General features: G+C 41.3%; 1 protein-coding gene across 2 annotated transcripts in view; it reads left to right on the top strand.

Moving 5' to 3' along the window:
- Window positions 1-901: 901 nt before the first annotated feature.
- The window catches only part of ADA (adenosine deaminase), a 29,065-nt gene continuing 17,800 nt past the window's right edge, over window positions 902-12,166 (top strand). Inside the window, exons 1-5 of one of the 2 annotated variants that reach the window (XM_081917197.1) lie at window positions 902-1,191; window positions 2,907-2,970; window positions 8,028-8,085; window positions 9,396-9,518; window positions 11,600-11,743. In XM_081917197.1, the coding sequence (XP_081773323.1) occupies window positions 9,505-9,518; window positions 11,600-11,743 (158 nt within the window). In that variant the 5' untranslated portion in view covers window positions 902-1,191; window positions 2,907-2,970; window positions 8,028-8,085; window positions 9,396-9,504. Of the gene's footprint in view, window positions 1,192-2,906; window positions 2,971-8,023; window positions 8,086-9,395; window positions 9,519-11,599; window positions 11,744-12,166 lie in introns of both variants that reach the window. The other variant, XM_081917196.1, reaches the window with a different exon arrangement.

Raw genomic sequence — 12,166 nt, 5'->3', positions numbered from 1 at the left:
GAAGTTACAGAGAACCAGGCAGAGGGCCTTCTCGCTAGCAGTACTTCCCATCAGATGTCAAAGAGATAAACAATATTATTATTATTATTATTATTATTATTATGAGTCTCTTGCTCTACCAGCTGAGCTATCCCAATTTTGCAAATTACAGTTGTAAATTTCTTTGGGGGGGGGGGGTTTCCCTGCAATCAAGCAATACAGTCATACCTCAGGTTATAGACACTTCAGGTTGTGTTTTTTCAGGTTACGGACGCACCGAAACCCGGAAGTAACCTATTCCCGTTACTTCCGGGTTTCGGTGGTTGTGCATGAGCAGAAGCACCGAATTGCAACCTGTGTGTGCGCAGACATGCCGCTGCGGGTTGCAAACGTGCATCCCGAAGGATCATGTTCACAACCCGAGCGTCCACTGTATATGTATAACAATCAATCAACCAATCGGTCAAGTCTGTTCCAGATGAGGCTAGGAGAGACCCCCGTCCCCAACCCTGGAGAGCTGCTGCTGCCAGTCAGTGCAGACAATCCTGAGCTAAGGCCTCAAGGCAGGCTTGCATGTTCCTAACCGAACTCTGCACACGCTCAAGGATGTCGGAAGTATTAACCTGATTTTGTGTGCCTCTCTGGCTGGGCCTGCCCACCCTTGCAAAGGCAAGGTGAGAAGACCGCCTCAGGCGTCAGGACCCGCAGGGGCAGGAGATCCTGATGTAGATCTTTAGTCCCTCCTGGTCGCTGGTGCAGCTGTTCATCATTCACCCTTTGACTGGTAGGATGGGGGCGCCATTTTGTGGCGCCAAAATGCCTTGGGCCGGCCCTGCTGTCTGGCATTCATAACCTGCACTGAACCCTAGAGGTGTTGGTGGTGAGGGTAGGGGGCGGGGGGATAAACTCTGTACAGGTATGTGTGACAGAGATGAGCCGGCTTCGTAACCCTCGAAGTCCTGACAGCCCTGGCCGCGACCAGCAGCGTCTGTTACTGGCAGGGAAGGGTTGTTGTTTTTTCCCCGTCGCCTCAGCCGCCCTTCTCGCTGCCTCACACACCGGGCGGGCCGGTCCCAGAAGAGACCGCTGGGCGGAGCCAGCCCTGCAGGAGAGCAACAGGCCGGGCCGGCGGCCACTGAAGCCCGGACTGGCGGAGGAGCAGCAGGAGGCAGCAGCATGGAGAACAGCCCGCGGGTTTTCGACAAGCCCAAGGTGAGAGAGCTGGGCGTCCCAGAGCTCGCCGTCAGCTCAGGCGGCTTTCCCGGGCCGCTGAGGGGGCGACCGCCCGCCGCCGGGCTCGCCTTGCCCAGGCACCGGGAAGCCCCACGGTGCCTCACCAGGCTCGGCAGGAAGCCCCACGGTGCCTCAGCGGGACTTACTCCCAGGGAAGCGCGCCTGGCGGGAGGATCCCTGCCCGTGCTTCCCTCTCCTGCCCTTCTCGCTCTGCCGGAGCAACTCCTCCCCACCTTCATTCCCCCCTCAACGTTATTTCTGTTTTTCTTGCCTCTTTAACGCCTCGGGGAGGTGCCCGCTTCACCTCTCCCTCAGACACCCGTTCCCAGAAACGGGGTCTCTGAAACAGATGACCCAACTCCCCCCCCCAAAAAAAACCCGGTGGTATTTTGTTGTTTCGTTACTATTTGCTGCTTTATAAAGGTAGGTGGGCTTCCCCGCTCTGCCTTATCTGGGGAAACCCCAGCCAGATGGGCGGGGTATCATTATTATTATTATTACCTGCCCCCTTCGCTTACCTCTGTATAACTACCTCTTTTTATTCCGTCTTTCCCCACTTTATTTGCACCCCACTCCCAAAACCCCAGTTCCCTTTCAATTCCTGCCTCTCCCTCCCATCACCCTATTACCTTTAATGTTACCTGCCTTACTGCTCCTGCCTGATATACCTAGGCTCCCCTGAGAAAACGACGGAATAGAAATTTAATACATACATATATATGTGTGTGTGTGTGTGTGTGTGTGTGTGTATATATATATATATATGCATACAGTATAGCAAATAACTGCCTATTCTCCCCCACTTGCTTCCTATCTCTTGCATTTTATCTACCGTTGCACATGTTCCTGCCTCACCTTGCCTGTTCCTGGGCTAAGTGTCCTCTTGTCTTATCCATCAAATGATAACATTAGCGTTGCTACTCCTATGACCTTTAGCCCCACTTTGGGCATCCCGTTGGTAGGTCTGCCCAGTTTCTATCACCGAGCGTTACACAGAAAACAAGATTTTGCTTATCGGTTACGGCATTTATTTTCCGCCAAGGAGCTCAAGGATGCATAGGGTTGTCTTCCCTCTTCATTTTAACATTCCAACAACCCTGTGGGGTAGTCTAGAATGAGAGATAGTGACTGGCCCAATAACACCCAGTGAAACTTGTGGCTGAGTTACTCATCATTCAGAGCTTCCTGATACTGTACTTCTGTCTTGCTCATAGATAAGTGCTGTTTAGGCCACGTCAGGATAGGCACTCAGATTTAAGTACTGATACAGAGAGTGATCAAACAGTATCTGGTTCATCAAAGTGTTTTTATGGTGCGACTTCTGCTTTTGTCAGTAATTCAAGGAATGTAGTCTGAATCTGATTGCAAGCTAGACAAGTGTGACCTACCCCCCCCCCTCTCTCTCTCTCTCTCTCTCTGTCTCTTTTACTACCCTTTGGGTAGTAACATGATCTGAATGTATGTTAAGACATTCATGAGTACTGTCTCCACATGGATGCACACATCCACACTTTATAAGGGGAAGTCAATGGGTGAAAATTTTGCTAAATTGCAGTATGCTTTTTTTGGTGTATTTTAGCAGCTCCTACAACCTGAACTGCACACACCAACTTTAAGCATATAACTTTGCACAAATCGTTTAGTAAAACAGCACTTTATTCTTTATTTATATCCCACCTTTTTTCTTCAAGAAGCTCAAGGTTGTAGACATGGTTCTCCCTCTCCTCATTTGATCACCACAACAACTCTCTGAGGTAGGTTAGACTGAGAGGCACTGACTAGCCCAAGATCATCCAGTGAGCATCATGGCAGAGCAGGGATTTGAACCCTGGCCTCTGAGCTCGTAGTCCAACAGTCTTATCGACTAATAATATATAGATCTAATCCACTCAGCACTGATGAACTTGCATCAATTGCTGATGGCACTACAACTTTTTGCTGGAACCAGCTTATTTATCTTCAACAAGGCTCAGCAGAAAGAAGTAGGAGTGTTTAACAAACAAAAAACCCTGGAAACTACTTCAATCTATGCAGTAATCATATGGGTTGTATCTCTGACACTCGCCTTGTTTAACATTCAGTGACAGCACATTCTTGCTAGTCAGTAAAGTTCCAAACAGCAGGGAAGTTCCAAATGATGAGGAAGTTAAATATGCAATGCTGAATTGCAAGAATAAGACATGAAGTAAGTTTAAAAATAGCTTTTCTTTTATGATTCATTGCCGTTTTGAGATACAATATCTTCACATTTTTGCAGAAATCTGATAAAAAAAAGATTTTACGTATTTACGAAATAAGTAGTGCCATTAGTCATTACTCAGTGGGAGTAGTTAAACTTAGATCCAGATATTATGGTTAAAATGAGTTGGGGTAGTTCTGTGTTGTGCCAACTCATTTCATCCCTTTGTGGGTTTCTTCACTGCTCAAGCTCAACTTAATTCATTAAATAATAAAGTTTACACAAATTCAGTGAAACACAATCTCTTTTAAAAAAATATTGGTAGCAGCGATATTACTGCATCCCTAAAAACAACATTTATTTAATTTAATTTATTAGATTTACATTATATATCTCCCTTCATCACAAGATCTCAGGGCGGTTCACAAGATAAAAACACAGGTTAAAAACAGAAATACAGGGTTAAAATAAAAACTACAAAACAATAACCCCCTCCCACAAACACATTTCAAATACTAGAATATTAATCAGCCAAAGGCCTGCCTAAAGATATATAATGAAGGTGCCAGGTGAACCTCCCTAGGGAGAACATCCCATAAACAGGGAGCCACTACAGAAAAGGCCCATTTTTGTGTTGCATTCATGTGAAGGAGACACATGAACATCTGGTAATCTTTTGTAACACTTTTGAAATAAGCTGAAACATTGGCAACCCTTAGGAAACTGACTTTTACTGCTATGGTGCAATTGTCTAGACTGCCTTTCTCTGATGCTTCAGACTCCAAATAATATAGTAATGATGACACTCATGATTGATTACAAATTTCAATAGGATATGTGGAAGAGGACAGTGCCATAGGTTTGTCAGCCCTGGTTATAAATCATAAGATAAACCTTATTGTATGAGATCAAAGGTCCTTGTAGTTCAGCATCTTGGTTTATATTGGTGACCAGCCAGGTGCCTTTGGGAAATCCAGAAGCAGGGACTACAGTATTCTCTAAGCAGTTTATTATAATAAAAATCTTGACCCTAGTTTCTTAAGAGCACTTTGCCCTCCCTAAGTAGTCTCATTGACGTCACAGACTGAGGAGGAGTCATCTGCTTTCTTCTGATAAGTGGCATCAGCTGGAAGAGTTTTGGTAGTTAAGTTCAGTATGCATACTGAAGAATTTGCAGTATCAGGCATCAGTGCTCCTTGTTTTATTTATATATAACATCTAAGTGAGTTCTTGGTCTTTGGCTCTGAATTTGTTTATGAAAAGATAAACAACAGAGGCATAATAATCATATGGTGAGGCTTTCAGACTTGTACTGAAGATAGACAATTGTTTGGTTACAGCTAGGAGAATTTCAACAATACTGCTTTTGATCCTCTTGATCCTTAACAATATTGCTCTTGATCCTATTCAGAATTGGATACGTTCAATGGGAATGGAACACAGTTTGTGAAATTTTATTTCGGGAATGCATCATCTAGAAACAAGCAAAAGTTTATTCTTGCTTCAGGAGTATTGTTTTTACCCGTAAATAAATTTAATTGGTGGATTAATTAACTACCCAGCTGCATTTCTAACCCCATTTACCTGGAAATAAGACCAGTGGAGGGACACGGGTGGCGCTGTGGGTTAAACCACAGAGCCTAGGACTTGCCGATCAGAAGGTCGGCGGTTCGAATCCCCTCAACAGGGTGAGCTCCCGTTGCTCGGTCCCTGCTCCTGCCAACCTAGCAGTTCGAAAGCATGCCAGTGCAAGTAGATAAATAGATACCGCTCCGGCGGGAAGGTAAACGGCATTTCCGTGCGCTGCTCTGGTTCGCCAGAAGCAGCTTAGTCATGGTGGCCACATGACCCGGAAGCTGTACGCCGGCTCCCTCGGGCTATAGAGCGAGATGAGCGCCGCAACCCCAGAGTCGGTCACGACTGGACCTAATGGTCAGGGGTCCCTTTACCTTTTTACCTAGGACCAGCAGAATTCTGTATGACTTATTCTGAGTTGCCATGGTTAGGATTACACTGCAAGATTTCTTTAATTGGATGACAGCCATCTATCATGCTTACATTTTTATTGTTAGAAAATACAGCGTGTCATAGATTTGCAGTGCAATGAGCCAAATTTTATGAATGAAATAATTTTAAAAGCAAAGCAATGTAATTAGAATAATTCCACTAAATATGTTTAGTCTGAAAAAGTTATGAAACAACATTTTGGGATCAAACCTAAAATCATATGCATGTTTCCAAGTATCTGATAAGAATAATTTATTAAAATTCAATGTAGCAAATTAGATTGTAAATAATAAACATGTAATTAATAAATTAGATAAAATAATAAACTGAGCTGTACCGCATTTCTCTCCCAATTTTGAACCATCCCTTTATTCCAGAGAGATATGTGGTAGCTGGGACAGGGCAGTTCATTTGCCATTTTCTCCCTGCTGAGATGTGTTGATAGTGGTTCCAGAAAGTAATGTCTGAACAGGCTTCATTTCATTGGGTGGAGGGCATTTTTTTCAAGCTTTGCAGTGCTCCTTTATACCATTGAGACACCCAGTCATTGTATCAATGTAAGTATGTGGTACAATGCGTCAGTGAGCCTGGCTGTTAACCAGAAGATAGTTGGTTTGAGCCCGCACAGGGACAGCTGTGAGCAGGATTCCTGCATCGCAGGGTGTTGGAATAGATAACCCTCAGGGTCCCTTCCAACTATACAATTTTAAGATTCTACCAGGTCATTTACAATACACTGCTCTTCCCAGTATAAAAGGTTTGAAAAGAAGTCTGTATGTATTTGTCAAGCTGTAATTAATGAAACTGGTTGAGTGGGAAGAAGTATTCTAGAGTAATGATAGTGTTGTGGACTTGCTGTGAACTTATTCATCTACTAAAACCCTTGAGGCGTTGCAACAGCTTGTTGAACACTAACATTGCTATGATTTCACTTGGTCGCATGAGTGTCTTGAGATCACTTTGATCCTTTCCCAGGGAGTGTAGTACAATTTTATCCATGCCCTATAAATACCATACCTCAGCTTGTATCAGTTTCTTTTGTTAGGAAGGGAAATGAGAGTAATGACTATGTTTACGTCTCATAAATTAGAGGCTTTCTTTGCTACTAATCTGAAAATACACTTATTAGTGAGGGGCAATTCAGTACAATAGATGTCAGGGAATCAGAGTAGTCCCCCACTGGGCAGAAACATATTAGAGAAGTCAAGAATTGGTTTAACCTGCTTTATATAATTAGGATTAGTAATAAAACAATTTAATAACATGAAATTAAAACACATCTAAAATTTGTACAAATTTTTACAAGGAACTATAAAAAAATAAATTCTTAAAGTAACATAGAAATCTTATGTACTGCGCAATCCTAATGATTTGTCAGAACTCTCACAATGTGCAGCTTGGTTTGTATGAGGTTTGAGCAGTTTTCTTTTTCGTGTACAGCAGTTGAAGCATTACATTGTGGACTTAGCAGATCTAGACCAGATCAGGCAGCCTGATAGATTATACCTTCCATCTCTAGCAGCTTTTGCTATGTCAGAGGAAGGCATTGGAATTTTGAGTACTGTACAGTATATCTTAATATGAGCCTTCTGCAGACTCACTGACTTACAGACAGGGTTATTGTCATGTACATAAGGAGCCACTCTGGGTTCTTTTGGGAGGAAGGGTGGGATAGAAATTTCAGAAATAATACGTTGGAAACAAAGTCTGCTACTTGTTGCTGAAGTGTACCACTATTCTTAAACTAGCTGAATACATTCTGTTTTCAACTCACAACCCTGAGCTGCCTGGATTGGGCATATTATAGTGAATAGTGTTCTGTTCTCTCCACTTCTCTGAGTGGTGAGAAGTTCAGCATATACTAGGTTTAGTTTTCTTTGGAAAGGGGTCACTGGAAGTGTATGGTGTTCTATAATATTTTGAGTGTATTTACAAATATATAGGTTGGGTGTAGGGGAAGGCAGGGCTTAAACATTCCAAGATCAACTGCTCTCACATCAGATCTCCAGAGGGAGAATGCCAGCACTCCAAAATGCTGTTAGCTTGCAAAACCCAAAACTCACAGACATCTCTTTACCACAAAAGGAAATTACTAGTGCACTCATGATGAGCTATGCTGCTTTTTACAAACAGGTTCAAAAGAGCGTCCATAATAGGCGTTTTCATTGGGAGCAGGCAAATGAAGCAAATCTTGGAATCTGATATGTTTGTGGCTTCTTCCTTCATAAGAAGCTGCTACGCAACCATCAGCCAAATTACTATCCTCATTTTATTTGTTTAGATTGTGTTGTGTAAGCAGGCATTATGCAGAGATCAGAGAGTAAGAATATTTGGTTCTCTTTTTACATCTGAAATTTTGACACTGAGAAGTTGTTGTAATTGCAAAATAAACCAGATGCTTTGGCTAGTAAGTTTCTTTTACGAAAGCTTATCATTTCCCTATGCTGGTTTTAAATGCTAGCTACTTTCAAGTTGCTTATATTTTGAAGGATGGGGAGAGAGCTGCTGTGCTAAACTAAAAACTACAACTGTATGCATATATCTGTCAGAAATGTCATTTTCCACTCTTAGGTCACAAGGGCTTTAAAGTATATTACTATTCACATTCTTTCAACTGTTTTGCAGGTAGAACTTCATGTCCACCTAGATGGAGCCATTAAACCAGAAACCATTTTATACTTTGGCAAGTGAGTGAATGGTTTTGGGTGGTGTTTTTCCTTTTTATTTTTTCAGAAGCTCATGCTTAGTCTGAATTGTTTGCAAAATGTTCCTTGGTCATTAATGTCTCCAGGATAAAAGCAAATGAAACATCAAAACCTTTGATCAGGCTTCATTACTTGCATTTTGTTAGTTTAATGCAATTTTAGAGAGTAAGATTCCACCTAATTGTTATAGAACAACTAGTGTGCTTTGGTAAGGGAAATACATCAAAAGCACAGTTTTGTGCATGTGTATGTCCCACTGTGTTCAATAGAGCTTATCCCCAGGTAAGGGTGCATAGGATTTCCCCTTCAAAGTTTGCAAGCTGCAGTAGTGGCATGTTTCTCATCAACTATCCCTCTGCAATTATTTCGAAATCCATCCCCAGTCAGGAAGGTGGGGGAATCTGGGAGTCAGAGACCGAAAAGAATCAAGCAAGCTAAGAAGTGTGAGAGAACCTGATTCTCTGCAGAGAACTAAAGAGTCTATTCAGAATCAAGACTATCACTGATTGGTATTGTTGTTTTAAAACTTTTTCCAGATGTGAAAATCTATTTAAAAGTTCAAATATTTTTGTAAATAATAACCTATTATAAATATACTTCAGACCTAACTATTACAGCAAAATGGGAAGGTCATATAAGGTTACTGAGTTAGGAATTCAGATTTGCAAAGGGGACTGCTTAAGGCCGAAGTCAGATGCTTTTGTTTACAGAGATACCAGTTTCTATGAAAAAAGGAAATTTGACAAAAGAACCAGAAGTAAGGGCCATGAAACATCTGGAGTACAAGAATTCTTACAAGCAATTGTACTCCAAAAGGGGAATTTGCTATTTCATTAGCCAGCACTCAGTTTAGTTTGGCTTTTAGCTGAGGATGGAGATTATACACAAACATTTATTTAATCAGAAAGCCAAGATTCTACAAATGTGTGCTTCATTTACATTCTTTGATCAATTGGTTTAAGAGAATTGTCCTCAGGCTGTCAACTTTGCCTCCTTCAACATAAGAACAAGAAATTTTATAATCTAAAAATAAAGACATAATTCCATTAATCACATAGAGTCACTTTGTATGTTGTTACATATGTTACAATGTATATTTTTATAGTCTTCCAGAGCATAAGAGAGGAATTATAGACACAGAAAGTGCCATCAGATTAATCAGTGACTACATGAAAAATATCTAGGGCTTTCTGACCATCAATTTTCTTCACTGAATTACTAAAAGAATTTAGTTCAGAACTTGCCCAAGTAAGCCTACCGCAGTTGATACATGTATTTTGTTTAACATCTAGGAAAAGGGGAAAACAGCTTCCTGCAGATACAGTAGAAGGCCTTCTGCAATATGTTAGCTACAACGAACCTATCAGTCTCACAGAGTTCCTAGAAAAATTTTCTGTCTACATGCCAGCAATTGCGTGAGTAAAGTAACTTGCTCCATCTTTACTGTTGTCAAACCTCCCTTCTATCCCTTTGAGTCGCTGTTGATGCGTGTTGCATAGTATATGACCACCAAGCTTTGGTTTTGCCCTGATTATGTTTTCTTGCCATTAAAGCATTAGACCAAAATAGTACAAACCTTTAATTTGTGAGATTGCTTAGAGATCAGTGCCGTTATTCCCGCTGAGAAAGAAACAGCCTGGTGTATATGACTTGCTGGTGCATGGTGACCCTGTACCCTATCAGTAGTTAATGAGTGGAACAGGTTCATAATCTATCTTCGTCCTTGAAGCCCTGTGTGGGGAGTTCTAGAACTGCTGCCAGCAGGATTAGATTGATTGGGACCAGCACAATATGCTTTCAGCATAGCAAAATGATCACCAGACTACTGAACTGGTTGCAGAGCTTACTGATTTTGACACATTGGAGAAATCTCTTCCAGTACATAGATTTTTTGCATTCTGATTCTTGGAATAAATTCTGGTCCACATTGACCATCTAGATCTTAACCGAACACAGGCTTAATTGTATTGCTGACAGGCCATATTTAGGAAAAGCACAACTACTGCTAACTTGAGAAATATGGCTTTTGGGGGATTTTGATTTGCTCTATACTCTAATAGCAAAAGGGGGAGCTTTTACTTCCCTTCCAACTAGGATCCTAATTTGCAGGGTCGTGGGGAGGGAAATACAGGACCAAGGTTACAGAGGACAACAAACATGACATTCCTTTTCCTTGAACCCTTTAAACTTTTAGTGGGTCACTTAGGGATGATTCAAAATAGAGAGCATACTACTTCCTGAAATCCAAATTAACATCCATTCAGTTGTGAAAGTAGCAACACTCTTAAATCCTTAAATAATCATTGATTAATATGGCATTGGCAGATTTAGAGAAGCGCAACCCATTTGCCCACACTGAGTGCTGAGCAATGACAAACAGTGTAAGGCCAGAAATGGGAAGGCGCTGAATTTTGGTGTTGCACAGGGTGCTGCTGAAATTTTAAAGTTTGCCACTGATATGTGCCATAAGATACACATTTTGGATGAAAAGGCAAACTGTGGTTTGCCAATAGTGGCAATTAAGAAATCAAGAGGAGACAGAGAGATAGTGTGTGAGTTTGAATCTCATGCAACCTCAAACACTGGTTTGTATTACATCTGACCTAGCATGGTGTGTGAATGCTAGTAACTGACTAGGCAAGCCACAATGTCTAAAAACTGGGAAGAACTGGGATGTTTCTTTTGGAACCTACAGGCTTCTTTGGCACCCTTGAAATTTGGCTGCTTAGGAAATGGAAGTGTTGGCTCATATTGTTGTTTTTTCAGATCGTGAGTTAGAACTGACTCATAACTTATGGACACTACCTTAAAATTTAGGCACTCATGAATAACAGAAATGTCACATTTTGATGACTGGTAGGAGGACATTGGCAAGTAGAGAAAGTGCTGGTTCCAAAACAGAATAAGTACACAGCCCTTATCCAGTGAATCCAAAGTACACTTTGCTTTTTATCTGTCTTGAACACTTAGAACTACAACCACTTTCTTCAGCTCCTTATCTGCAACTCTGTGTGAGAGTTAAACTGAGTGCCTTACCACTTGGAATGCAAAAAGGATCGAAAAGATTCTTTGCTGCGGCTAATTGGCTACTTAAGTATCCTGAATTTTCCCATTAGCCTATGTAGCTCACGCTGAAATAGGAAAAATGTTTTTCCTGCATTAATGGGACAAACATAGCTTAGCTGCTTCATAATATTTTGGGTTTTAGAATTGGATGAGACCATATTGGCTCCTTTTATATGATTTTGATTATCGTGAGCCATTTTAAATTCGTTTGGGGAAACAGCATATAAATGTACCAAATAAAATTTTATTAATCTGTGGTCAGATCAGGCTTGCAAATTCACAAGGATTTGAACAGTGTGTTGCTGAAGTGTAGAATTTTGGTCTGCTGAGAAGCATTAACTCCCACAGCACCACATATCCATGTTTTGTAGAGTTTAGATTGTTAATTGACTACAGCAATTATAGAAATCAACATTTTCTACATCCACAGGGGGGACCGTGAGGCTGTGGAAAGAATTGCTTATGAATTTGTAGAAATGAAAGCAAAGGAAGGTGTAATCTATGTTGAAGCCCGGTACAGCCCTCACCTCCTAGCCAACTGTAAAGTGCATCCTATCCCCTGGAACCAAGAAGAGTGAGTACCTTCTTAAAGGTGTAAGATAACACAATATAAAGTAACCTTCCTAAGAGTGGATGGTGGCATACTACTAACGGGCAGCATGCAGTTAAAGAAAATATGTTGAAAATAAGTACATCTTCAAGGGCAATGTGAAATTCCTTCACATGCCTCATTGCACTCCACCCTGCACCAGGGATCAGTGCAGTATGCCCAACCAGTATTCTAGAGTCTAAATAATAAAACGTACCGGTCTCTTTGTTTAAAGGATGCTTCCCATGCATTTCTGATACATATGGTTCAACAATGGATATCTAATTGACTTTCTTTGCATATACTATTGTTATATTTTCCCCAGAGAATGAGAGAAAAGTATGAAAGTGCACTGTTTCTAAAGTTAATATTTTAGGCTATGCTCACTTTCCTGGGAGTAAAACCTGT

Source organism: Podarcis melisellensis (genome assembly GCF_964234715.1).
Source record: "Podarcis melisellensis genome assembly, chromosome: 6".
In the NCBI taxonomy this organism is placed as follows: Eukaryota; Metazoa; Chordata; class Lepidosauria; order Squamata; family Lacertidae; genus Podarcis; species Podarcis melisellensis.
The sequence above is the reverse complement of the archived record's forward strand: the minus strand, read 5'-3'. Positions and strand labels throughout refer to the sequence as shown.